Source organism: Jatropha curcas, chromosome 5 (assembly GCF_041381405.1).
Source record: "Jatropha curcas cultivar XTBG-Jc1 chromosome 5, XTBG_Jcur_1.0, whole genome shotgun sequence".
Lineage (NCBI taxonomy): Eukaryota > Viridiplantae > Streptophyta > Magnoliopsida > Malpighiales > Euphorbiaceae > Jatropha > Jatropha curcas.
This window is the reverse complement of record NC_143155.1, coordinates 25352350-25377804: the sequence shown is the minus strand read 5'-3', so window position 1 is coordinate 25377804 and position 25455 is coordinate 25352350. Positions and strand designations below refer to the sequence as shown.

At 34.4% G+C, this 25455-nt stretch overlaps 5 protein-coding genes across 12 annotated transcripts; 1 reads left to right on the top strand and 4 right to left on the bottom strand.

Moving 5' to 3' along the window:
• The first annotated feature begins 2756 nt into the window (after window positions 1-2756).
• GA1 (Terpenoid cyclases/Protein prenyltransferases superfamily protein) lies at window positions 2757-8294 on the top strand. The gene is made up of 15 exons (XM_012236844.4): window positions 2757-3057; window positions 3410-3505; window positions 3615-3706; window positions 3872-4175; window positions 4277-4460; window positions 4668-4882; window positions 5005-5125; window positions 5218-5330; window positions 5425-5651; window positions 5738-5853; window positions 6130-6228; window positions 6431-6688; window positions 7075-7195; window positions 7279-7476; window positions 7856-8294. The coding sequence occupies exons 1-15, from the start codon at window positions 2964-2966 to the stop codon at window positions 8066-8068; spliced, it is 2451 nt and encodes an 816-aa protein (XP_012092234.1). The 5' UTR covers window positions 2757-2963; the 3' UTR covers window positions 8069-8294.
• A 2525-nt stretch (window positions 8295-10819) lies between these two features.
• Window positions 10820-13278, bottom strand: WDR5B (Transducin/WD40 repeat-like superfamily protein). Of its 3 annotated transcripts, none has more exons than XM_089721487.1 (3): window positions 11909-12977; window positions 11522-11814; window positions 10820-11133 (listed from the first exon to the last, which is right to left on the bottom strand). In XM_089721487.1, exons 1-2 carry the CDS (start codon window positions 12569-12571, stop codon window positions 11524-11526), a joined length of 954 nt encoding a protein of 317 aa, XP_089577613.1. In that variant the 5' UTR covers window positions 12572-12977; the 3' UTR covers window positions 10820-11133; window positions 11522-11523. The 3 variants fall into 3 exon arrangements, with proteins under 3 accessions (XP_089577613.1, XP_089577612.1, XP_089577614.1); XM_089721486.1 differs by having other exon boundaries at window positions 10820-11149; window positions 11909-12976; XM_089721488.1 differs by having other exon boundaries at window positions 10820-11811; window positions 11909-13278.
• Window positions 13279-13426: 148 nt separating this feature from the next.
• LOC105649986 (F-box protein At4g02733) lies at window positions 13427-20040 on the bottom strand. 6 transcript variants are annotated; one of them, XR_016320897.1, is made up of 13 exons: window positions 19564-20030; window positions 18483-18658; window positions 17482-17676; window positions 17286-17396; window positions 16171-16256; window positions 15970-16091; window positions 15336-15400; window positions 15168-15240; window positions 15019-15081; window positions 14860-14924; window positions 14699-14773; window positions 14312-14571; window positions 13427-13834 (listed from the first exon to the last, which is right to left on the bottom strand). XR_016320897.1 is itself a non-coding variant. In XM_089721483.1 (12 exons), exons 1-12 carry the CDS (start codon window positions 19984-19986, stop codon window positions 14364-14366), a joined length of 1662 nt encoding a protein of 553 aa, XP_089577609.1. In that variant the 5' UTR covers window positions 19987-20030; the 3' UTR covers window positions 13427-14363. The 6 variants fall into 6 exon arrangements, 2 of the variants coding, with proteins under 2 accessions (XP_089577609.1, XP_089577610.1); XR_016320896.1 differs by having other exon boundaries at window positions 13427-13837; window positions 19564-20029; XM_089721483.1 differs by having other exon boundaries at window positions 13427-14571.
• A 591-nt stretch (window positions 20041-20631) lies between these two features.
• PSAD-1 (photosystem I subunit D-1) lies at window positions 20632-21475 on the bottom strand. The gene has a single exon (XM_012236836.4). The coding sequence runs from the start codon at window positions 21381-21383 to the stop codon at window positions 20766-20768; it is 618 nt and encodes a 205-aa protein (XP_012092226.1). The 5' UTR covers window positions 21384-21475; the 3' UTR covers window positions 20632-20765.
• A 372-nt stretch (window positions 21476-21847) lies between these two features.
• On the bottom strand, window positions 21848-25034 carry LOC105649984 (splicing factor Prp18 family protein). Its single transcript, XM_012236835.4, has 2 exons — window positions 23930-25034; window positions 21848-22661 (listed from the first exon to the last, which is right to left on the bottom strand). The coding sequence occupies exons 1-2, from the start codon at window positions 24761-24763 to the stop codon at window positions 22248-22250; spliced, it is 1248 nt and encodes a 415-aa protein (XP_012092225.1). The 5' UTR covers window positions 24764-25034; the 3' UTR covers window positions 21848-22247.
• Window positions 25035-25455: the final 421 nt, after the last annotated feature.

Genomic DNA, 25455 nt, shown 5'->3' with positions numbered 1-25455 from the left:
ACAATGTCGTTGAAGGCTTGGGCGAGTTCCCTGAAACGGACGCTACTGTTTTTTACTTGCTAAAATTCAATAGTGGCTGGACATTCATTCAAACGATGACGTTGGAATTTTGAACAATTTATTGACCCAAAAATGTTATTATTTACTGGTTTCTGGAATTCTTTTTACATGAAGAATAAAATATTATACTATTAAAAGTCTTTCTCTTAATCAAAATTTCAAAATACCGGTATTCAGAGTCTATTATTAGGAAGCACTTATTCCGGCTCCCGACCTATCGAACCCAAAAGTCTTATAGTTTTTTTCAAAATATCTATATTCAGAGTCTATTATTAAGAAGCACCTAATCCGGCCGCCGACCTATCGAACCCAAAAGTCTTATAGTCTTTTTGAAAATTCCATATTAAGGGTTTATTTACCAAATAATTATAAGTGAGATTCCTTCATGGAAAGAAACACTGAGAACCCTGTTGTTTTGGTTGAATTATTACAAAAGGTCATGAAGATAATTACCTAATTTTGTTGGCATATTATATATGTGTCTGAAGCAACATTAACTGTGGATTATAAACTGATCACGTGGTGTTGCTCTGGGTATGCTGCATTAACTTACTGTTTTTTTTTTTTAATTTTTGTTTTATTTTTTTGGATATTATTAATATATAGAACTACTTTAGTTTGACTAAAGACATATTTTATACTGTTAGATAATAATAATAATAATAATAATAATATTTGAAGTGAGCTAATTAGACTTTGAGAAGGTTGGTGAAGATATTATTTTGCTCACACTCATCTTTTCCTCGTCATGTCCATACCACAATGACTCTAACCGCTTTGGTAATTATTATTAAAAAACTAATTATTAATAACCATAAAATAATATAATAATAATAACTGAGTAGGTTTATTCAACAAGCAACACACAAGACTTTTCTTTTTTAATTTCATTATTATTCCACATGTTGACATTAATATATAAAAGGTGTTTCAAAAGTTTTTTTTTTTTTTTTTAAAGTGTATAGTTAAAAATACATTTATTTCAATAATAATTTTATAAGTATTAATTTTATCTATCTCAAATATCTTAAATATTGGGAGAGTTTCAAATATTTTTCAGTAGAATTATTTATTTAATATAATTTTTAAATAAACTATTGTTTCGTTTTGGATATATCTGACACACAGTCTCTGGATATATTTGACATACAGTCCTTTCAATTTTTGACTCACCAATAACAGAACTATATATTATGCATAAAAATAATTGTGATTATAATTTTTTAACTGAAAAAATAATCAACATTCATTTGATGTAACCTTACTTGAGAGAATAAGACAGAATTACAACAAAGAGTACAAGATACTGCAGCCCTTCTTAACCAGCTCCATTGTCATTTACATATATAGAGCAATGACAATAGTGTGAGTTTTTTAAATTTTTAAATAAAAAAATTAAATATAGAACAGTTACGTTCCCTTGTATCTATCTACGAAAAATTTCAGATTCCTTGAATCCTTACCTGTTGCATAGTATTAGTGGGTATACAATTCAATGTGACATCCTAATACATCTTATTACTATAATTATAATTATTATAGTAAACAGAAAGAAAAAAATAATTATAATTTTCCACAATACAAGACAAGTTTGACCTGTTAAATATTTTAGGTGTATATATGAATAATTAGAATTAAACGCATGACTTAAATTAAAAATATTTCAAGAGCCTGAATAGACAAAAGCTAGTCTTATTATCATATTGAAAAGTTGGGAAAATTATTTTGAAGTATATATATAAAATCACTGAGTAAACAAAGACTGCAATTTTAATAGTCCACTTGGTAACAATTGGAGCATGCTGTTATATTGAAGGCAGCAGCCATGATGACTCTATACCACTTGAAAAGCAAAAGCAGGAAAAAATAAATCAAAAAAGTTAATAAAGAAACTTAAGTCTGATAATTAAGCTTTAACTTTCTATTTTTTACCTTTTGAAAATTAATAACAACCTTTTGAAAATTAATAACAAGTTTCAATTAAGAAACTTAGATACCAAATTTATGAAAAATAATGTGATCTACATATTTATGGTATATGAACTTTTAATAAAATAAGAAAAATATGAAGAATAAAAATAAATAAATAAACAATAAAAATAAAAAATTATTTAAATAAAAAAATCCAACTAAATAGGTAAACAGAGAAAGAATAGTGATTGACGGCACAATAGGGAGGTTTAGCAAAGATAGGAAATATATGCAAATTAAGGAAGTTTAACTGCTTACTATGTATATATATACATAGAAATATGAACAACAATTTTACTATCTTATAATTTGATAATTTTCAAAAAAAAAAATAATTTGATAAAAAATAAGTCACGGTCTGCATGGCTAATGGATTAATTAAAAGAAAATTTTAAAAGACGGTTGTAGTATCCACAGATATTCAGTACCGTCCACTTCAAAACAACAAATTTAACTCAAATTTTTATCTGGATAAGACTTATCTATACATAATCTATAAAGAGATTTTTTTTTTAAATTATTTTTATTTATAATTTTTTAATACTATATTATTAGAAATATTTTTATTTTAATAAAAAAATAATTTTAATTCATTTATTTTATATGGAAGTCTTTCCTGCTGGTCAAATATAGAGAGGGAGCAGAGCAGCAGACATTAGAGAAAAACTTAAAAACCCAAAAAATAATAGAAAAGACCAAAAAGACAGATGTAGCCTCCTGGGATTTGGTGTTAGACGGGCAAAATAGGGAAGAAGAGATCCCATGCAACTATTAGCGGGAATCTCTTGGGAAGTCGATTCTGTCTGTTTGCTTCCCTCCCTTTGCTTTTAAATACCACATCAGTTTTCCCCATCCTTACAAGTTCGCTCTTCATAAGAAAACAACAACAAAATTTGTAAACCATCAGAATATTCAATATTCAATAATCAGCAATGTCTTCTCAGCCCTTCCACCTCCTCTCTTCTTCTTCTTCTTCTTCTTCTTCTTCTTTCTCTCCTATCCGTCTCCGTCCTACACTTTTCTCTGGTAAGTCCTCAATTTTCCTCTCCATCGTCTAATTCCTCTATACTATATGCTCATAAAGCGATACCGTTTCTGTTAAATTCTTTTGTGTTTTGTTCTAACTAATGCATTTCCGATTAATCTGTTTAAACGAATCTGCTGAAATTGTAATTATTATTATTTCTTTTCCTTGATTCTTCTGGAGAAGTACTGCTGATATTTTTCTGTCTGTCTTTTTCCTTTTGTTTTACACTTTAAGCCACAGTAATTCGATTTTTTACTCTCCAAAGCAGAAAAAAAAGCTAAGAAACTTTAATCATTACAACAGAAAAACCCATGTAAGTATTAACTTTCTTTTTCTGATTTGTTATCCTAGGTGGTGTTTGGTTGTACGGGGCTAAAGACAAACAAGTTAACTTCGATTTTCGCCCAAGATGCGCTGCTGTATCCCAGTCCCAGACTCATACTCAAGGTACAAATAATACCGCTATATTTCTGATTTTATTCTATATATATATATATATATTTGCTTATATAATAATCAGTGAAAAAATTAAATGATATATTTATATATACTGCAGAATACGACATTGTGTTTCAGAAAAATGGAGGAGTGCCAGTGATAAAGTGGCATGAGATTGTGGAAGATGACATAGAAGAGCAAGTACCTAAGGTGATTTGAAGGCGTCGCTTTCTTTGACATTTTCCTTTTCCTTTGTTTCTCTTTTTCTCCTCTTTCCTCCCGCCCCGCTCATCTCATGTACTTATTATGTATATATGAAATTATTAAGAAAAATGCTGAAACATGTGGTTATGGTTTGATGTTCAAATTGTTAAGGTTAAAATATCAAAGGAGATCACAGAACGTGTCGACAGCATTAAGAAAATGTTGGAATCCATGGAGGATGGAGAGATAACCATATCAGCCTATGATACGGCATGGGTTGCTCTTGTTGAAGACGTAAATGGAAGTGGAGCTCCTCAATTCCCGTCTAGTCTTCAATGGATAGCCAATAATCAGCTGCCGGATGGTTCTTGGGGTGATGCTGATATTTTCACTGCACATGATCGTATTATCAATACGCTTGCTTGTGTTATTGCTTTGAAATCATGGAATTTACATCCTGATAAGGCGGCCAAAGGTAGATGTGGACAAATAATTAATAATTTAAATTGTAATTTTCTGTTAATCAATTTCAGCTTAAAATATTATTATTTAATTTGTACCTATACATATACCCAGGAATGAAATATTTTAAAGACAACTTATGCAAGCTTGAAGATGAGAATGCTGAGCACATGCCTATAGGATTTGAAGTGGCTTTTCCTTCACTTATAGAGCTGGCAAGCAAATTAGACATTGAAGTTCCCGAGGACTCTCCAGTCTTGCAGCAGATCTATGCCAGCAGAAATCTGAAGCTCAAAAAGTAAATAAATATAATTAATTTTTGCACACTATATCCATCAAGCTTCAGCTATAATTATTATTTTAAAGTACTTTTGCTTTATTTCAGTTTTGATTATATATATATAAAGATAAATCGAAATGAAACTAATTAATAAAGTTGGATTTTTGTTATGATGATATATATCTTTCACATGTATGTAATGTAATAATTGTGTATGTGTGATAGGATACCAAAAGACATAATGCACAAAGTGCCCACCACACTACTCCATAGCTTGGAAGGAATGCCAGACCTTGAGTGGGATAAGCTTCTGAAATTGCAAAGCCAAGATGGGTCATTCTTGTTCTCTCCATCCTCCACTGCCTATGCACTCATGCAAACTAAAGACGATAATTGCTTAGCTTATTTAAACAAGATTGTCCAGAGATTTAAAGGAGGAGGTATCCTTTCCTCTCCTTTTCCTTTTCTTTTTTTCCCCTTTTTTTGTATAGATAAAAAAGTACTCTACTTTCACTTTCCACATTCCTTTTCTGTTTCTAAATTTGCATTTTTGATTGTTCAGTGCCAAACGTTTACCCGGTTGACCTTTTCGAGCACATTTGGGCTGTCGATCGGTTGCAACGCCTCGGAATATCAAGATTCTTCGAGCAAGAGCTTAAAGAATGTATTAACTATGTTGCCAGGTACAAATATAATCTATATTAATTAACTTATTTAAGGAAATTAAAATATTGTATATCTATATGTATTAATTTGAATTTTTATTTATGATCAGATATTGGAGAGAAGATGGCATTTGCTGGGCAAGAAATTCTGAGGTTCATGATATTGATGACACAGCTATGGGATTCAGAATGCTTAGATTATTTGGCCATGACGTTTCTCCTGGTAATAATTAAAATCCAGGGCGTAAATGTAATTTCTGATTTACAATTATTGTAAATACTTTTAATTAATATATGTTTGTTTTGGTATTTGATAGATGTGTTCAAGCATTTCAAGAAAGGGGATACTTTCTTCTGCTTCGCGGGGCAGTCAACACAGGCGGTCACCGGAATGTTTAACCTGTACAGAGCTTCTCAGGTTCTGTTTCCTGGGGAGAATATTCTCGAAGAAGCTAAGGAATTTTCTTCCACTTTCCTTAGAGAAAAGCAAGCTGCTAATGAAGTCTTAGATAAATGGATTATAACCAAGGACTTACCAGGAGAGGTACAGTATTAGAATTTCAATTTTTAATTCACAAGAAAATGTTATAAATTAAATAAAAATAAAAAATTAATTTACCGAATTAACAGGTTGAGTATGCATTGGATATGCCATGGTTCGCCAACTTACCTAGAGTGGAGGCCAGATTCTACATAGAACAGTATGGCGGGGAAGATGATGTATGGATTGGCAAGACTCTCTATAGGTACTTTTATTTTTATTTTCTTTTTGATACACTCCTTATTATTTTATTCATTTGTCCTAAATTGACTAGCATTTTTAACGGTGAAATATGAAATAATAATCCAAAAGAAATGATCAAACGGACGGTTTTAAATTGGGGTTCATTGTATCTTTCTAGAAAAAAATAATGCATAATAGTACTAGATTATTGCTTAATTAATTATACAATTTAGTTTCTTAATTTGTCATTAAATATGACAACGAGATCAGACTAACTAATCTGTTGTTATTATCACAGGATGCCATTCGTGAACAATAACGAGTATTTGGAGCTTGCAAAAATTGACTACAATAGTTGTCAAGCGTTGCATCGCGTCGAATGGGATAATTTTCAAAAGTAAGTTGATAAGACTTGTCTACACGAAAAGTGTGATACATATTTTTAATTGATTTAAATTTGATTTTTTAAAAGTTAATTAATTAGATATAATGAAATAAAAATTAATTGACATTTATGAAAGGTAATTGATTTAAATTTATTTTATTAAAGTTAATTAATTAGATATAATGAACTAAAAATTAATTCACATTCACGAAAGGTGGTACGAAGAATGTAACTTGGGAGCTTTTGGGGTAAGCAAAAGAGAGCTTCTGTATGCGTATTACATGGCAGCAGCCAGCATATTTGAGCCAGAAAGGTCAAAAGAAAGAGTTGCATGGGCCAAGACCACTATATTGCTACGGACCATCGACGCTTATTTCAATGACAACAGCAACAATTCCGTTGAGGAGAGGAAAGATTTTGTCCAGCAATTTAAACATGGCGTTGGCGCACCTGCAGGACTCGTAAATGGAAGGTAAACAATAAAAAATATTTGATTTATTTTATTTGTCTTATATTACATATAAAAATAAACTCAACAATGCAAGTATTGTGAAAGTACAGTTATTGAGTATTACAAAATATACTACAGAAAAAGTTGAGGGAAATTGAGCATCACAGTTTTTGTCTTTTTCTTGTGAAAAAATTATGATAAAAAGGTTCCTAAGATCAGTATTTTTATATAATATTTTTATAATAATGCTGATTTATATCATAAGTTTATGTTTATGTTTGATTAAAATACAATTTTAAATATAATTAATTAATGCTCGAATGGATAATATTGGCAAACCACCGATTTAACATTCATTAGGATATATATGGAATAAATAATTAAAATGAGATATTTGGTGTTTGCAGGAAATTGGAAACAAAGACAAGGCAGGAACTTGTCGGAATAGTGCTTGGAACCCTAAACGATGTCTCTTTGGACGCACTGGTGGCTCATGGGACAGATATTAGTCACAGTTTACGTCATGCTGTGAGTTGCAATGATCTAAACTCGACTATATTATTACCATTCCAACTTGGTGTTCTAATTATTTATTTATTTTTTTTAAATAGTGGGAAAAATGGCTGACGAATTGGGAAAAGGAAGGAGACAGACACCAGGGAGAAGCAGAACTTATTGTCAAAACAATAAATCTAACAACTGGGCGTTGGGTGTCTGAAGAGCTCTTGAACTATAGTTCTAAGTATGAAAGATTCTTTCAACTTACAAACAGAATTTGCCATCAACTTGGTCATCACAGTAAAAACAAGGTCAGTTAAAAGTTTCTCTTTTCTTGTTTTACTTCTCATAAGGCTGAAATTAGTAAAAAAAAAAAAAAAATTGATTTTTGACATCATCATCTTGTAAAAATAAAATAAATGTTTTATTATATCTCAAAAGTTGTGGTTTATTATCTTCTTCCATACATGAGATGACAAAAACTATCCTAAAATGGATTCTGATAAGGCACCAATACTTTATTTTTATGGCTCAAAGTGAATGTCGAGGGTGGGGTCTTTTCTTGCATGCACTAGTATTACTGCTGCATCAATTCTATCTTTGCAGTTAAATTATTAAATAGCCTTATTAATTATCTGTTTAATCAAATTAATTAATAAAATTCCTTTATTTCTTTTTATAAAATTTCAGGTATATGACAGGGAGAGAAGCACAACCCCAGAAATAGAATCAGATATGCAAGAACTGACGCAGTTAGTGCTCCAAAATTCCTCAGATGGAATGGATTCCAATATCAAGCAAACATTTTTTACTGTGGTCAAAAGTTTTTACTACACTGCCGTTTGCGATCCTGGGACTATCAATTACCATATTTCTAAAGTCCTCTTTGAAAAAGTGTATTAACTTTTTTTTTTTTTTTTCTTTGCAAGACATTATGCAATTATTCCTTGTGCATATGCCTGTCAATTAAATATTGGAATACTCATAAATCAATCAATGCAAAGAAATTCATTTGATTTTGGAGTAAAGAGTAATTCCAATATTGTATCGTCATATATAGTTAACTCTATTGGAAAATGCAAATAATGTAATTTTTTTTTTCAATTTAATGTGATATTATTTTTCTTAATTACATTTTCTTTAAATTTTTATTAATCGCTTTTCAAATATTCAATTTCTTTTTTAGTGCTTTGGCTAAAAACACAATAAATAAAAAATGCAAATCTAAATGTGAGAGCAAGTAGCGTCATTGCCTCCATTGTAGATACGCACCCAGATAGTACTTAAGAGTATATTAAGGAAAGATGATTATGTCTAAATTAAACAAAAACCACCTGAAGAAGATGAGACACTAGTTAGTCATTATGGCTAGCTATCAAAGTATCCAAATCCGAAGAAAGATGGATAAACAGAGGTTTGCACAAATGTAGCAATTAGTGACTTTGACCTAAATGCACTATTTAAAAATGGCAGACAGAGAAGCCGTTAGAGATTTTCCAAATCTTATGTGTTCAGATTTGGTATCACTTTGCCAAGAACCCAAGAGATTATAACTATAGTTTAATGAAACTATAACTATAAGGTCATTGTAGTGAACCCAATTACTTAATCTTTATAATTTGAAACTAATATGAAAGGTTCCCAATTCCCAATATCATGGATACATCGATTTTGTTCCTGCCGTTTTTATTTCATGGTGTTCTTGCATGAAGACTCAAACGTTGAGTCAGATTCGGAGACCCAGCATAATGTCTATGAACGACAGAAATTGTTTCCTGTGGTTTGGGAGCGATAGGAAAGATTTTTTCCTTTATTTTCTTTTTTCTGCTCTTCTTCTTAAAAACCCATGAAGCTATAAGTAAAATTCTCTAAAATTAAAGGAGAAGTAAGTGACGTTTAAGAGGATGACACTCAAATTTCCTAATTGGCTCGTGCGTGGCTGAAATAAGAAAAAATAAAATAGTTATTCTAGTTAATGAAATAAATTAATAATTAAAGTGATTATGATTAATTACAAATTTAGTGTCTCAATTTTTTAAAAATTTTTTATTTTGATATCGCAGCGGAAAACATTCGCAATTAAGTTTTTGAATCTATTAAAATTAGATAAGAAATAAAAAGCTCATTTGATATTTTAAAATATACTGATTAGACTTTAAATGAGTATCCTACGTCGGATTCCGTTTTAAAAATGTGATAAAAAGGTCTGAATACTTATTTTCCCTTTAAGTGCATCTTTGGGTGAAATGAACAATAATTGATCTATGGTCAAAGAATTAACAGCTAAAATTAGAAAGGACAAAAAAAATTTATTGGGTCAAAATGAGTATTATTTTTATTGGGTCAAAATATTTTTTGTTAGCTTCCAAGGAGCATACCCACTTTAAATGGGTCTCATATCTCTTATTTATAATTTCAGTTCGTCACGTAATCTGGCAGATACTTAATTGAAAATTTTTAATATATTGAAAAATTTAATTGTAAATATTTTCTGTTGAGATATCAAAATAAAAAAATTTTAAAAATTTTGAGACACTAAATTTATAATTAACCCAACATATATTTTCGTCATTTTGATCCGAGTTGGGGACAAGATATTAGTAACGGAGCAAATATCTCGGGCCATTAAATGTAAATTTTTGACCGAATATTATATATTTTGAAATTATTATGAAACACTCGGTATAATTATATTAATAAAATTACAAATCATTTATATAACCCAAAGTTCCTATCCTAATAATAAAGATATATTTTGCAAAGCTTGAAACATATATAATCATAATTAATTTTGTCAAAATCGATTATATACTTCACATTGTGATCAATTTTAATCATTGAGCTGCAGCACCAAACCCCTTTTATTAAAACATACCATTCCAAATCTAATTTTGTCAATGGCCTCAATGGGTTAAGGCCATGGCAACGAGAGGTGGGAAGCGAAGAAACAAGCAGAGGATGAATGTGAAAGTGAAAAGTGCATTTGGAAGGAAACCCATTTTGGTAGATAACATTCATTGAGGTCTCCATCACTTTTTTCTCTCTTATTCTTTTGGGATGAGAATAAAGGCACGTGAGTTCCCCCTTCTCTCCTTTCTTGCTTTCTTGTTCCACAAGCGGCCAACATGCAGCTGCCGTGGGACCCTGGCATGGACACACACACACTCCATAAATTTACTATTCAAGAATCTAAGTATCATCCATTTAGGCCTATTCTGAAATATTTTAATTAATTGTTGTTATAGATACACAATATATTGGTCTAGATTGACTAACAAAAAATTATTTAATACATTTTTGAAAATGTCAGCTCAAGTAAATTGGGACCGATTATAATTTTGCTCCTTGAAAGGTAAACAACAAAAATATTCTCAATAATGTAAAAATTAAACAGATTAAAATTTCTCGTTACAATTTTATGTTTCATGCTTGTGTTGTCTTATTGAAGAGCAGCTGCACCTTATTTGTTCAAATAAATTAAACCAATAAATTATATATTTGAATTTGTCAAACCTAATTGTCTGAAGAAACTTCTTTTTAGAACTGATTCAGTGAGTTATATACTTTATTAAACAATAAAAAAAAAAAAAAGTTCATTCCCGTATTATAAAATGATCCATGTATCAATCGGCTCTTAATATAAATTCTCAATCATTCAACTTAATAACTATTAATTCTTATTTATCTCCAAATGTTTATACATTCTTTCAGAAAAAAAAAAAAAAAAAAAAAAGAATCATAGTTTGCCCATTAAGAATTTTTCAATCAACAAAACAACAGGTCACTTCCACTTAAAGAGGTCATATCTCATTGGGCCAATCTCATTGGGCCAACTGGAATTCCAGAAGAAAAACTGGGCCTTTCTACTGACCTGTAACTGCAAACTCACAAACCCATTACAGAACTCCTCGTTCATCTGAAGACTCGACCAGTTTTAAGTTCTGCTATGAGGTTCATATAGGATAAATCTGCGAAACCAAATACCTGGATAAATTGAATATCAGACCATTAATTTAGACTTTGATAAAAGAAATCAGAATGGTCAAGTGTAATCCATAGCACTCGTTTATAGATTAGATACCCAAGCTGAAAGAAAAGGAAGATTGATCACCCAGTTCCTCCATCACAGTAAGGGCTGAAAATTGAATATTTCAGGGGAAGCACATTACCCAGTTGGCCAGTCACTCCATCTCAGTAAAGGCTAGAACATCACAGCCTTATGAGCACTACTACAATGCTCAAACTGACAGAGTACTCCAAGACAAGTTTAATTCTACGATTATATTAATTTTGGCATCCAACTAATCAGAATTCTGAACACAGAAAAAGAGAAAGAAACTGCTAATAATGACATACATTCAGGAACCTTGAGTCCAAATTTTAATGGTTCTATCACCGTCAAGACCGGCAGAAGCTATCTTATTCTCAGTTGGATGGCATGTTACAGAAATAACAGTATCACAGTGGCCTTCGAGTCTCTGAACCATAGTTTTCTGCTGCAAGTCCCACAAGTAAACACAATTATCTTCAGACCCACTAACTATGTATTTCCCGTTTGTGACGGAGAATGTTGCAGTTATACAGTACGCTCTGTTTGTATGGCCTGTGTAAATCTTCAAGAACTTCCCGGTTGAGTAATTCCAAAGCTTCTAAAAATAAAGAAAAGAAATTGGAAAATACATTAAACTGAGCACAATGTGCATACGAGGAAAGTAAACTGAACAAGCTACAATAACAACTTACAAGAGTGCTATCGAGTGTAGCAACAAGAATGAACTTTCCATTGGGCGAAAACTTCGCAAACGACACGGAAGGATCCTTGTCGTCAATAAGTGTCTTCAAGCACGCTCCTGTTGAAGCCTCCCAAATCTTGCAAGATCCATCATGACTCCCCGAAACAATCAAAGAACCATCTCTGTTAAAATGCACAGACGTAACAGGCATGGAGTGAGCTCTGATCACGCTAACGCATCTCCCCGTCTTCACCTCCCATATACGAATCGTTTCGTCGAACGAGCCAGACACGATGAGATTTGACTGAGGATTGAAATTTACGCAGAATACAAAGTCAGAATGGCCCTTTAGGGTTTTGAGACAGTCGAAAGGGGGCCGGGCATCCCATATGCGGAGGGTGCGATCGTCCGAGGCGGAGCAGATGTAGTGGGAATCTGAAGACCAAGCAAGATCCGAGACTCCCTCAGAGTGACCAACCAGGCGATGAAGGAGGGAGAAGTTCGATGCTGACCATAGAATTAGGGTTTTGTCGAGAGATGCTGAGGCCAAAAGGGTGCCGTCATTAGAGAATCTTACACAAGAGACGGCGAGTTCGTGGGCTTCCAAGGTTTTCAGATGGCGATATGGTTTGTATGGGGGTGGCTGTTGGTTGCCGGTTCCACCGCTGGCCATTGATTAGGTGGTAAATCGCTATTTGAGTAATTGAGCTAATTGTCACCAGAAATTCATCAGCGAACGCACAAAATACATGAATATATATACAAATATAATATTATCTTGAAAAAGAAAATATTATTAAGTTATTAAATATTTACAAAATAAACAATGAGGATGATGATTTTAAAAAAAAAAAAAAAAATTAATATGAGTTAGAGGAGTTGGGACCTGGGAGAGAATTTATGTATGAGAAATGAAAAAATAAAGCCGTGTTCAGCAACTTTATTATTTTATACTAATGTGCGGTCGTCTAACACTTTACAAAACGTTTTTGAGCCTAAATCATGGCTGAATAACAAATGGTTGATCTTCTTCTTCCAACAAAAAAAAAAGAAAAAAAAAGAAAAAAAAAACAAATGGTTGATGGTAAAAGCTTTCAAAAATATAAATTTGATCCCAAAAATAATTAATAATTTGACCAAATAATAAAAATGATTAGAAATGTACTTCGATTTTCACATAAAGTAAGTGAAAATTTAATTTAAGGAGATCTTATTGTTCAGATTTTTTTTCCCCTCTAATATAGAACAACTTCGTTACCCTTGCTATTCTTGTTTCTTAGTCTCACTTTATACGAGAAGTCAAATGCATTACAAGTCTTTCGAGAAAAACTATAAATAGAAGAAAAAACTACAACTACACGTGCCCATTCATTTCCACTTTGAACTGACCAAGCTTTCAGGAGAAAACATTCACAACACCACCACAGGTTTTGTTCTGTTCAATCTATTCAACATGAATCGATTTGAAGGAGCGAGCGTACACACACCCTAAATTTACGGCAAAAGCTTTTTAATATGAGCCGCCACAGATGCCAATATTATATTTATTGATCAATTTTATCCATATGTAAGCCCAAATTGGGATGGACGTTTAACAGATGGGAAGCCACCCAATTTCTTGGGCACAAATTACACCCGACGCAGCTACAAGCACCCTCAATCACCCTACAGATGATATGAATATATGGAAATCAAATGCAAGAGAATTTAGCGGAAGGGGCCAAAAAATCCCGAGAGGCTTTTTTTTTCCGGTCATCTAGCAAATAAGGTGAAGACATCAACCTCAATCAGCAAACCTTGAGATATCTGCAGCTTCAAGAGTGTCCATGGGCATCATATATATAGCCAATAGAGAGATGAGATGGCATGCATGAGAACATGTTCACAAATCAACTTATCCACCGTGCCTCAATTTCAGCTTGCTCTCAACAAATGTCTCCTCCATAAACATTAAGGCAGCATAAGTATGGTGTTGGAAAATACAGTTAGCACAATTTGCAAATAAAGCATTTAGCAGAGTTCAGCAAACAGGGGATAAGAAACTAACAAGCAAGAAGTGATAAAGGCAGCCATTTTCCAGCGCAATCACACAAATCTTACTATCATAATCCGCAAAAATCTACCACAAAAAAGGTTTCTGACAACTTTTAATAAACTTATCCAGCCACGGTGTATTGCCAGAACATATTGCACTGCTCAGAAGAGCTAAGATTAGTGTGGTTTTATGCATGCCTTCCTTTTTTTTCCCCCCATTAATGCAATAAAAGAGGATGGGAACATAAAAAAAAAAAATTCTTTGACAAGTAAAGGCCATGCTTACTGGATAGAACTCAAAACTCGTAAGTTAAAATCAATAGCAAAAAAATAGAGAGAGAAATTGGAGAAACACTGGTGGGAAAAGTGAGGAAGGTACCAAATTCATTGCTGGAAATTGATTCCAGAACTTGCTGGACTTCGAAGTTCACCTAGACAACCAGAAAATCAACTTCATCTGAACTTTCTTCATAAACAACATAACCAGAATCTCTACTTTCTTCATTGCCGCTACTCTGATCGCTGTTATAGCTGCTTTCCGATGTACTCATGAACAATGATGCATCTGAGCTCAGTTGAGATGGCAAGCTGACTTCACTATTTAGCTCACTATCAATCATTTGTTCAACATCAATAAAACTGCAACACCCAGAATCGCAACCAACCGTGGCAAGTTTAATTCCAAAGCCTGTCAATTTTTCTTTAACATTTTTTTACAAGAATAATGAAAGGGAGTTTTCAGTTCTCCTATCAACTATCGACTAACCTTCCCTCTGGTGGAAACTCAGCTAGCAAACACATATCAGGCCTTGCCTCTAATACCTGTTTTATAGGTATGATGCTGCAATATGCAACAAAATTTGACTTAAATATCTGTGCAGAGAAAGTTACTGTAAGCATGATTAACCCAGAAGGAATAACTATTACCTCGAACTGTAAGATCTACGATACCAGTCACCTTCAGAAGCTAGACCTTCCCTGTTCGATATGTCCTAATAAAAGGAGCCAACCAGGATTAGTGGAAAATCAAGTATCAACCTGAAGGTTTAGAATCAAGCAGAATATCAACAACATTGATATACCCACAAGATGACGAAGAGACTTAAAGTCTCCTTCAAGAACTGCTGTCAATAACTGAGCAACTTCCACCTGCACCAGACAGTAAGGCAATTTCGAGTTATTAGGTTCAAAAGAAGAAAGGGAAAAGAGAAAGAAGAAAGTTAAATTTAATCCACCTCTTTGAGATGCATACAGTCTCGTAAAATCAAAACCTCCAGAAGATTCCCACCTGTGCTACCTCCAAGGTTCCTATCAATTAAAATTTTTTTTTTTTTAAAATAATGATTATAATATTGAAAACTAAATGACTGACAGAAGCTATTAGCCAAACAAGATGCACAAACCTCAAAAAATTTCCAGTGATTGAATATGACGTTGAAAAATCAACATATTTTAATTTGCGAAATCCCTGCAAAAGTAGTAACAAAGATTAAAGTGTGCAAATTCAGTCACCAAGCTCACTTCACTCATAGCTGGATTTAATGTATTTCTGAAATGGAGATACAGATTTCGAATCACATATAATAAGATAGACAGAGACCTAACCATATTAGTATTGATATTAGATAAATTCACATAAAGAACTTTTAACTGATCACTGGTATACTATTTACTCATGTTCAACATTTTTGCCCATATACAAATGCCAATATTGTCTTAGTAAATAAATAAAGGAGAGATGGAAAAACAAAGCCTTATGCTTGAACTTGAAGAAAGACAATTTAAAGTTTCACAAGCCCTCTTACAGCTAGTGAGCACATACATCCTTTGTGGCTTTATTTACTTGCTTTGCCACATTTGACCACTGTGAAGCACCAGTCAAACATTGAAAACAATAAATTGAAGTAAAAATTAAGTCCTGCTATAGAGAGGAGAGTACTGTTTATATTTACAAGCAATATATTTTCTCAAAACAAGAATATTTAAAAACTTGAAATTAAAAAATTATAATTATAGTCAAATAAATCCTTAACATACCTTAACAAGTTTGTGAACTTTACAATCATGCAGCTTAAAGCCTCTGAGAGCCAATGAAGATAAGTTTGGACATCTATTTACTAGATCCACACACGTTGGTGATTTCAAACTCTCATCTCTTCCTGATATTAATTAAATAAATAGTGAGCAAAAAATTTAAGAAAACAGAAAAACAAAATCTTCATGAAGAACACACTGCACCTGTTTTTGAAGACTCAAAAAACAAGCGCTCTATCAATGGACAATTCATGCTCACTGACACCAATGTTTGCCTCAACTCAACGTGTCTGCTCCCCATCCCCCAAAAGAACAAATAAATTCAGCTACCAGTGGAAAGAATAAATAGATATTATTCAAGAGGAAAAGGCTCAATGGGCAATGGATAAGACACAGCACAAGCTGCTTACATCTGGTTGTCACAGACTATAAAACTAAAATTGCAAAAGTAACCACAGTGGCCGATTCAAAAGATATCATAGGACATTTTGTGATGAGGTTAGAAAGTTTAGATCAAGTATAGGAATGTTATAAACACATCATGCATACACATAAAAGGACATCCATAAATTAATTTCCTTATGAATACCATGCATCGTGAATGTCATGTAACTGGACGTCCATACCTATTACATCCAAGTCTCATGTATATCTAGTATGTACAAAAAGTTCAGTTTTAGAAGCCACAAAAATAAGACCTTGTTAGAGTCCCTAGACATGGATTGAGTAATGGGTCCGTGTAAGTGAAGGTTCGGTAGGCTGGTTAGGCTAGATGTAGGTAGTGCCGAATTTCTTTCTTTGAACTATGGTTACAAGGATAGATTGGTTAAGGGAGAACCTGTAATCTCTGATTTTAAAGCACTCAAGACTTGGTTTTCTGAATCATGTTCTTTATCTCCTTAGTTGCGCATAAATACAACTCAGTTGGCTTAACCACCCACCAAACATGGAAAAATGGGAAAACATAGGCATAACCTCCTACAACTATGGGAATTGAAATTCTAACAGTAACAGAAAAGTAGGAACAAATAACTGAAACTGAAATTGTCAACATAACAGCAATAATTCAAATTTACTGATGTCTAAGTCAAGATTTGCATGTGTGAACTCCTATATGCTGTTAAGGTGTATATTGTATGCTATCAGATCTAGTTGAGGTGTGGCATAAATCGGAAAACATTAAATCAGGGGATAGGCTGCAGATATTATTATGCATCCAAAAAATTTAGAGACAAACAATTCCTATACCTGGCATTACCAACTTATAAGTGTCCTCGAACCTATAATAATGTAGAAATATCCAAATAGGAGAAACTTACAGGCCAACAATTTCCAGATCAAGGAGAGATGCGCAAGCTTTCAGTGCCATGCAAAGTGAAGTGTTATCCATTCTTTCGATATTGTAAAGATGCAATCTTCTCAAAAGAGACCTTTACATCATTAAATAATCAAAAGTTTAAAAGAAATGAGGCACAATAAAATACCAGAATTCTTAGAATCAAAGTTTATAATTACCCTGTAGCACAGCTCTCCCCACTCAAGGGGTTTAGGCAGGATCTAGTAAGAATGGATGATTCCTTCCCTTGTCTGGTCTTTTTGTCATTCCATGAAAAGTTAGATACATCTATAGAATTCCTTATGCTATAAACTAATGGCTGACAAGATCCAGGAGACACAGTTGGGCCTGGAACTATACCAAGCTTCAGAGACCTAATCATTTGAGAATTGAGAGAGAAAGAGAGAAGGAGAAACCAAAAAAAAAAAAAAAATTAGAAAGGCAATGGCAGTTTCCGCGCACAAAATCATAAGAACAATGATGAAGACGGGCTAATTATTTATGATGCATTATTCATAAACAAAACACATCGCTATTTTATAAAATTTAAAAAAATCGGAAAACATCATCTTAACCAGCAGAGTTTTCCTCAAGTCCTTCATACAGAATGGTCTTATTATAATCTTTCTCATTCCTGAACACCGGATAATCAGAGAATTAAGTGAAGAAGAAAAAATTTTCAATTGCTGTCCCAGAATGGATAGTGCATACTCCAAATTAGGTGGTAAGCAGGTTTTAGATTAAAGGATTCTCGACATACAACTTTATTATGGAATAAATCTGTTCAAAAAACAACACTAAAAATCTGCTTTAGCAAGGATTGATTTGCGCCCTCTGCCTCACTAAAAAGAATAAAGTGAACCCAGAAAAACTAAAAAACAAACAACAAAACCTTTAAGATCTGAAATTCGGAGGATTCCAAAAATAGAAAACCAAAGCACACATAATGTCCCAACACTTGCTGTAAACACACGAAAATTTGATCCATTAGATGGGAATTTCTTACTTAATTGATTTTCCTGATAGTTGAACCATTTCAGGCACTAGTTCATTATTGATGTTTCAGAAATTGTACTCAAGTAAATTTTTCAAAGATAGAAATTCCAAGCATATACTTTGCCGACACCCGGAGAGCTACACAAAAAAAAAAAAAAGGATTCAATAGACAGGAATTTCTTACTGAAGAGCTTTTCCAGCACGTTGGATCATTGTGGACACAACTGCATTATTTACTTTAGGGACAACTGTTGTCAAGTCAATATTAGCATAGCAGAGGGGATCCATGGCACATTTGTGGAACATTGAACATGTTGCTGCAGCATAGCATAAGCTTTGTGTATCCAGCATAGAAAATACCTGTAAAAACCCAAATGAATCAGACACTTGTACCAGGGGAGCGAGAAGGATGATGTTTCATGTGCTTGCAATATAAAACAAAAGCTTAATGCAAAAGATACACTAGATAAATGGCAATAGTAATAAGTTAACAATTGAATACTTAGGCTGGAAAAAAAAGATGCACCCTGGTTCCTCCATCCCAGTAGAGGACTGAAAAATAACAGGCACACTTTTTCCAACTGATACTCCATGGTTTATAGTCAGTAAGTGACATGGTACTAAAACATGGCAGCATCATCAGAACACAATGCTCAAACTGACAGAAACATTTACAATATCAACATAACAATAAAGAAGCTTTCCAGAGTTGGGAATCATACTTGCTATTAGCCAGTATTCCTATTCACACCTACATCACACCAACACCAGTATGATAGTCCACTGAGAAAGGCGGAATCAGAAATGCTCCTTGTAATTAGCCGTCCAATTGTAATTAAATTACCATATTCTTTACATTCAATATCGTTATCCAGAAACCCCCATTTGAAACCATATACCAGGAATAAGTTACTAGCAGATGCACAATTATAATCCCCAATCACCATATTCTCTCTTAATCCTCCAAAAAAATTCACATTCCTCGCTGATTTAAGCATATTATGGTTTCCCTCAAAATAAAAATAATAACAAAAAAAAAAAAAGCATTATCTGATGGAATCCAATTTAACTCGTAAGATAACCGCCATTGGAACCTTGAATTTTTGCATTGTAATTAAGCTTCAAACTGGTGCCATAAACTAGAATCAAAGGCAACACGCGTTTCTTCATAATCGCAAATTGCAATAAAGCCGTTTTTAATCAACTAATTTAAAAAATTTACACAATCAATCAAGTAATGATCCAAGGAAAGAAATAAAACGAACCTTGATAGTGAGATCAGGAGGTAGAGCCCAGGTAACCGAATTGTGCTTAGAAGAGCGTTTTCTAGCGGAGCGTTTACCGGCTTCGAGGAGTAGAGATCCCAACTTAAGGGCGCGATCGATGAGGAGTGACTGATCGGCGTCGCAAGGGGTGGAGTCAAGGATTCGGTCCAACGAGAGGTCGACAGAGAGAGAAGGCGAGTCCGCGAGGTCTAGAAATGTTTGGAGGAGATTGTCCACTTGGTGGTTCATGTTCGGGAGCCGGCTAGAGCTTGGGGAGTTGGTGGTGGCAGTGACGGTGGAGGCGGCGGTCGTGGAGGAGGAGGAGGAGGAGAATGGACAGGGACGCTTGGCCATGGAGGTTGGGGTATGGAGGAGGGTATCCATAGTGGGTGGATACGAGAGACAGAAGGCAAGAGGAGACATGGAAGTTTGAGAGAGATGGCGTACGGACGAAGGAATTGCTGACACGTATATGTACACATGGCGCTCATATGGTTCTTGGAGATGGGTGGCTGGCCTCCTTGTGTCCCTTTGTGGGTGATTCTAACATTACCTGAAAGCACGCTTTTAATTTTGTTTAAGATTTCATTCTGAAGAGAAAAGGAAAATTTATATTTATATTTATACTCATTAGTTCTAAAATACTTCCTCCTGCTCACAGCAAGTATCCACATTACTTTTGGAAAATCTCTTAAAATTAATTTTATATATAGCAATGATATATATAATTTCTTCTTTGCTTTGATGATTTGATCAAAATTCAAACAAAATTAAATTGTCTATTTTTATTATATTATTTATCTGATCAAAGAAATTGAACTTATTAAAGTAACTGGAGTTCTCATTGTAAATTTAACAGTCAATTGATTAGATTATATTAATTACAACACATTTATCTCCAATTATTTACTATCTTCAAAGCAGATCTAAGGCTTTTGCTTCTCTGGTTCCCTGTTATGGTTGCCTGTTTAAAGGCCTTTTTAATTGAATTGAATGATCTTTAAAACAAAAAAAAAAAAAAAAAAAAAAAAAAAAAAAAAAAAAGCAAATCTCCGTGAACACATAATATAAATAAAATCTCAGATTCCCCTGTTAGATAAAAGGAATAAATGTCCATCATATGAAAATTTCGGATTTCAAGCATTTCTATGAACACATCAAAGAGATTACAAATCCAACATAACTTTATCTCTCAACATTTTTCATATATCATAAACTTGCTTGCCAGTAAATTTAACCTCAATGGGACTAACATTCTTCCCAATTGATCTAAAGTTCAGGCCTACTCCTTGCCTGCCAGGATTCACTTTCTCAGGATAAACACCATCCTTTGGGTGAAGATATTGGACCTCTCCATTAGGAAAAACCCTATAAAACTGGTATTTGATCTTGTACTTAGATCTCAATCTAGTACCAAGAGCCAAACACTGTTCCTTTCTGGCCAATTTCAGCAGATTAGGTCCTTGCCTCATGATAGCTGCTCCTCCAGTTGGCATCTCAAAGATCTGCTCTTTTGGTGAATCCCATGTAATGACATAGAACTCTTCGACCTGTGCCTTCCGCAGTAAGCCTCCAGTGCTGCCGCTGAAGATTGGAGAGGGTGTGTTTGGGTCTAGTTCAGGTGGAGTGAAGCCAACTGGAGCAGCCTCTTTCGTTGGAGCTGCTTCAGTTTTCTCTTCAGCTGCTGCTGCAATTTTGAGAGATCTTTTGGACAGAGCCACAAGCTTTGGAGTGGAGAAGGAAGAGGTGGGCTTCCATGGAAGCTTGTTGGATTTTGGGGCGGTGATGGTAGAGGTGAAGAGACCTGCTTGGGTTGCCATGGCTATGCAAATTGTTTGGAGAGGGAAAATTATGGGTATTTCTGTTTTATCAGTTTGGCTGAAAGGAGGAGAAGGTTTTTGGATAAGTGGTTGTCATTTGGATTTCGATTTCCAGATAAGTTGATATTGTTTGAACCAATAGGATTTGCTATTTCGATAACTTTGGTCCCACCATGGCTTAGTCTTTTTTTTTTGTCATACCCCATTTAATTTCAAGAAAAGAAACAGAAAGACAGTCCTACTTTTATCCCCCGACACCGCAACATAGATAAACAATTAAAATCCCGGTACGGACTATACCGTTTTTGGTTGGTAAATAAACTGCTGCATGACGAAGAAAAGCTAAGCAACACAGAATTTTGAGGTTACAATGGGGAGAAGGCTTGAAAACCATTAAACAAGAAATCATAATTCTAACCAGTAAACATAATATATAATCTAGTCATGCTCCAAAGTAAGAATGCTTCATGAAAATCATTCCAGCGTATCCCCATCATCAATCATTGAGCGCGAGCATTCACGACACATAAAAATATACATATAACATATTTTTATGAAAGGAGGGCATCAAATGAGCCAATCCCAGAATTTCCAATTATATCAGGGGATACAGAAAATGCCCTGAAAACCCAGCATCAAATTCCATAAATGGTTCCAGCTAAAATGTAGAAATTGCCCATCATGCTGCTTTCTGTGTTTTTCTCTACTTCTTGATATTCACTTCAAGCAAATGCTTTAGCCTTGCTAAACTTAAATAACAACTGAGACAAGGTTTCAGATGTGTGTAACCTCAATGCATTCCAAAGCATTAAACAACTGGTGGCATTATAATATTGTACAGGAAAATTATTATACAATTAATACCTAATTCTCTTCTGGAGCAGGCATTAATCTAAGCCTTCCATCTGAAGCCTGATTACCGCCAGAAGACCTCTCTTCTGCCAGTAAAGAATGTAAATCACTGCCATTTGCCAAGCTGTTGAATTCTACTGCTTTAGACGGAACAGTTGGATAGCGCCGTTGGCAAAAAGTCATCAGTCTCTTAACAGACTGTAAGTATTTGCGGGTGGTCTCATCATTCATAATGTGGGCAACGCTGTTGGTGTAAATCTTCTCACGGGCTGAGCGTTCATGAATACCAACCATAGTGACACCAATTGGCCACGGTGCATTACCAATTGCAAGCTTAATATAATGATCCATGGCAGCTAGGTAGTCTCTCTTCATGCAGCACTCAACCACCACTAGCAGGGCTTGGCGAATATCATCAGGAAGCACCTATTGCAAGAAGCTATAATGAGTTGCATGTATGACATTCATACAAATCTATGCAGAACAAATACTGATACCGGAAAAAAGGATAAGCCAAAGTCATCTCTAACTACATTTGGATGCCAAGAGTTACAAATGCAAAACTATACGCCTTTCACCCAAATATGCAAAAACCATGATGACAGATGAGTAGCTGCAATATAGATTAAAATAAAATTGAAAATAATACATCCAGGTCATCCATACATCAAGGACTTTAGATATTTATTCCAACAGCAGTTTACAAATAAAAAGAACATTTTCAATTTTGAAGATTCCATGTCCTGTATATGATCCTACTCTTGTGTGTAAACTGGCACTTGGTACCCTTAGGTAGTTGGATTTGATCCCAATTAATAATTTTTTATCAAGAAAGCAAAAAATAAGGCATTTCTTCCACTGTTTCAGGGGTACAATTTCTTCTTCCAAGGTTTGCAGGACTACTGGTCCAGACAGTCTTATTTCTGTTGTGAGCTATTCTCAAGTTTATGCTAACAAACTCCACATTAACGGACTTGGAAATCTTCTCAAATTGACCAAGGCAATGGTATTTATCTCTACTTTCTACAACATACTGTTTATCAAAGAGAAACTATAATCCCAACAGCAATTTCTGTATAATTCACAAAACAATAAATGTCTAATATTCTTCTAAAGTAATTAATATAAAGACTATTAATTTAAGCATCAAAAGTTAATTATCTTACCCACAACAAGTATCGTTTTTAGTGCATAAGGTCCAGGGGAAATTAATAAGGGATTAATAAACAGAAGTGCAGGTGTAGCTTACTAATTTGAAACAAAAAAAAAAAAAAGATAGACTGAGGCAATGTTAGAATAGAAGAATTAGCAGCTTAATGCTGTAGGAACAGCGAAAAAAAACCCTCTAAAATCCAATAATTTTAAGGTGCTTTACGGTCCTATTCCCAGTAAAATGTAACCAACTGCTTCTTGTATGATTCCCCAATCAACTACTTATAAGTTATAACACAATGATTAGTTAGAAACTCAATGTTAATTGCCTTGCCCCTTCCCAGTTCAAGTTTCTGAGTGAAATTGCTATTATTAGTTTGCAGGTTGTACTAATTTTCACTGCTCTACAACATAGATTCGACTTTAACCAATTATATACTCAGAAGCAATATATCAGCATTTAAATGACAAACGGTTATGGGATTGATATAGTAACAGTATTGAAATCAAAGCAGTCAATAATCAAAAGCAAAAAGGCTCACCTTCTTCCTGCAAAACTTGAACAACGGAGTCAAATACCTTGCGCACTGCTTAAACGTAGCAACCATTGACTTCCCTTTAGCCGTACGCTTCTCTGCTTCAGACATCTCATCCAATTCCTGTTTCCATTCATTCAACAACCTTTTGAAGAACACCAAAATTTTATCCTCATCACACAACTCTTCAAAATTGGCCTTCATTCGCTTCAAATCCTTATCAGCATCGACCCCACTGGACCCACCATCGGCACTCAGCTCTCCTTCTCCTTCCCCTACCTCTCCATCTTCTCCCCCTCCTTCCTCCCTATCCTTTCTCTTCCTCTCGCTCGGAATTCCAGTCTTCTGCCTCTTCCTCAGCTCCGCAATATCACGCAAAAAGTCATTGGTTTGCCCTTCAGTCATGTCGCTATCGACCTCAAAGATTCCAGCCTTCAAAACGTACTTCAACCTGTCGAGACGAGCAGCATCATCTTCTCCGAAAAGAGTGATGGGCTGTTTTAGGAATCGAAGGCGGCGGATGACCTCTTGTTTAGGGAGGACAAGGTTATCGATATTTTGCTCGTCGGTTAGGGATTTGGATGTGGTGGCGGTGGATGTGGAAGTGGTGGCTGTTGTTGTCGCGGTGGATGAAGCGGAGTTGGATGTAGTGGATGTTGTGTTTGTGGCAGCGGCTGCTGTTTGGCGTTGGGCTTTGGCTTCGAGTTCGCGTTTTTCTTGTTCGCGGAGCTTTTGAATTTCCTTCTGTTGGATTTCAGATCGCTTGAACACTCGTTTCCCGCCGGTGTCTTGAGCCAGGGATTGGCGTTTCTTGAGGAGTTCTTGTTTGAGGAGATCCATCTAGGGTTTCGTCTGGGACGTTTGATCCTGATTTCCGACGGTGAAGTCGATTTTGTTGATGGCAATCAACGAATCGGAGCGTGTGAGACTAATAATTCGGGTTTGGGTATTATCCCTCTCTCTATAAGAATAAAAAATAAATTAAATTAAGGGGCAAACCAATTCAACGACATGTCGTTTGAATCAATTCATGAGCCACGCAGCCAGAGCTAGGCGATGCCGCCATACCGGGCCGATTTAAAGCTAAATCGAACCTGAATCTGACTGAATTTTTACAAACCGAAAATCGTCCACCGGTAGAATAGAAGAGCAAACTAAAGTTTATTGACGGATAAGACGAACGACAACAAAAGGGCTTTCATAAAATTGTACATTTAAGAAAAACATTGCTCCATCCTCCTAAATTTGAAAGCAGATTTAAAGACAGCATATGCGGAACCTTTCCAGCAAAATTACAACACAGCAAGCCCACTCTTCTGTTCATCAAGCCAAGTTTTGCTTGCTTGCTCAGAAAATAAGAGAAAACCAAAGAAAATTTATTTAGTGTTGAACAGATCCATATATGAGGCGACATGTATGGGAGCTGACTACGTGAGGAAACTAAATAAACAAGCTTCCAGCATATTCTATCAAGTGGTGAATCATTTTCTTCTTAATTTAGCTTACGCTATATAAATTTACCCTATAAACAA

Excerpts from the sequence above, each read along its gene's own strand:
- GA1 (XM_012236844.4), top strand. The coding sequence starts at position 2,964 with ATGTCTTCTCAGCCCTTCCACCTCCTCTCTTCTTCTTCTTCTTCTTCT. Across the intron at positions 4,883-5,004 it reads CCAGAGATTTAAAGGAGGAG|TGCCAAACGTTTACCCGGTT; the intron begins GTATCCTTTCCT and ends TTGATTGTTCAG. Across the intron at positions 5,854-6,129 it reads ATTGGCAAGACTCTCTATAG|GATGCCATTCGTGAACAATA; the intron begins GTACTTTTATTT and ends TTATTATCACAG.
- WDR5B (XM_089721487.1), bottom strand. The coding sequence starts at position 12,571 with ATGGCCAGCGGTGGAACCGGCAACCAACAGCCACCCCCATACAAACCA. Across the intron at positions 11,815-11,908 it reads CTACACTCGATAGCACTCTT|AAGCTTTGGAATTACTCAAC; the intron begins GTAAGTTGTTAT and ends CTTTATTTTTAG.
- LOC105649986 (XM_089721483.1), bottom strand. The coding sequence starts at position 19,986 with ATGTCTCCTCTTGCCTTCTGTCTCTCGTATCCACCCACTATGGATACC. Across the intron at positions 14,925-15,018 it reads TTAAGTCTCTTCGTCATCTT|GACATATCGAACAGGGAAGG; the intron begins GTGGGTATATCA and ends TCCTTTTATTAG. Across the intron at positions 14,774-14,859 it reads CGTAGATCTTACAGTTCGAG|CATCATACCTATAAAACAGG; the intron begins GTAATAGTTATT and ends TGCATATTGCAG.
- PSAD-1 (XM_012236836.4), bottom strand. The coding sequence starts at position 21,383 with ATGGCAACCCAAGCAGGTCTCTTCACCTCTACCATCACCGCCCCAAAA.
- LOC105649984 (XM_012236835.4), bottom strand. The coding sequence starts at position 24,763 with ATGGATCTCCTCAAACAAGAACTCCTCAAGAAACGCCAATCCCTGGCT. Across the intron at positions 22,662-23,929 it reads TCAAGTTTTGCAGGAAGAAG|GTGCTTCCTGATGATATTCG; the intron begins GTGAGCCTTTTT and ends TTCTTGCAATAG.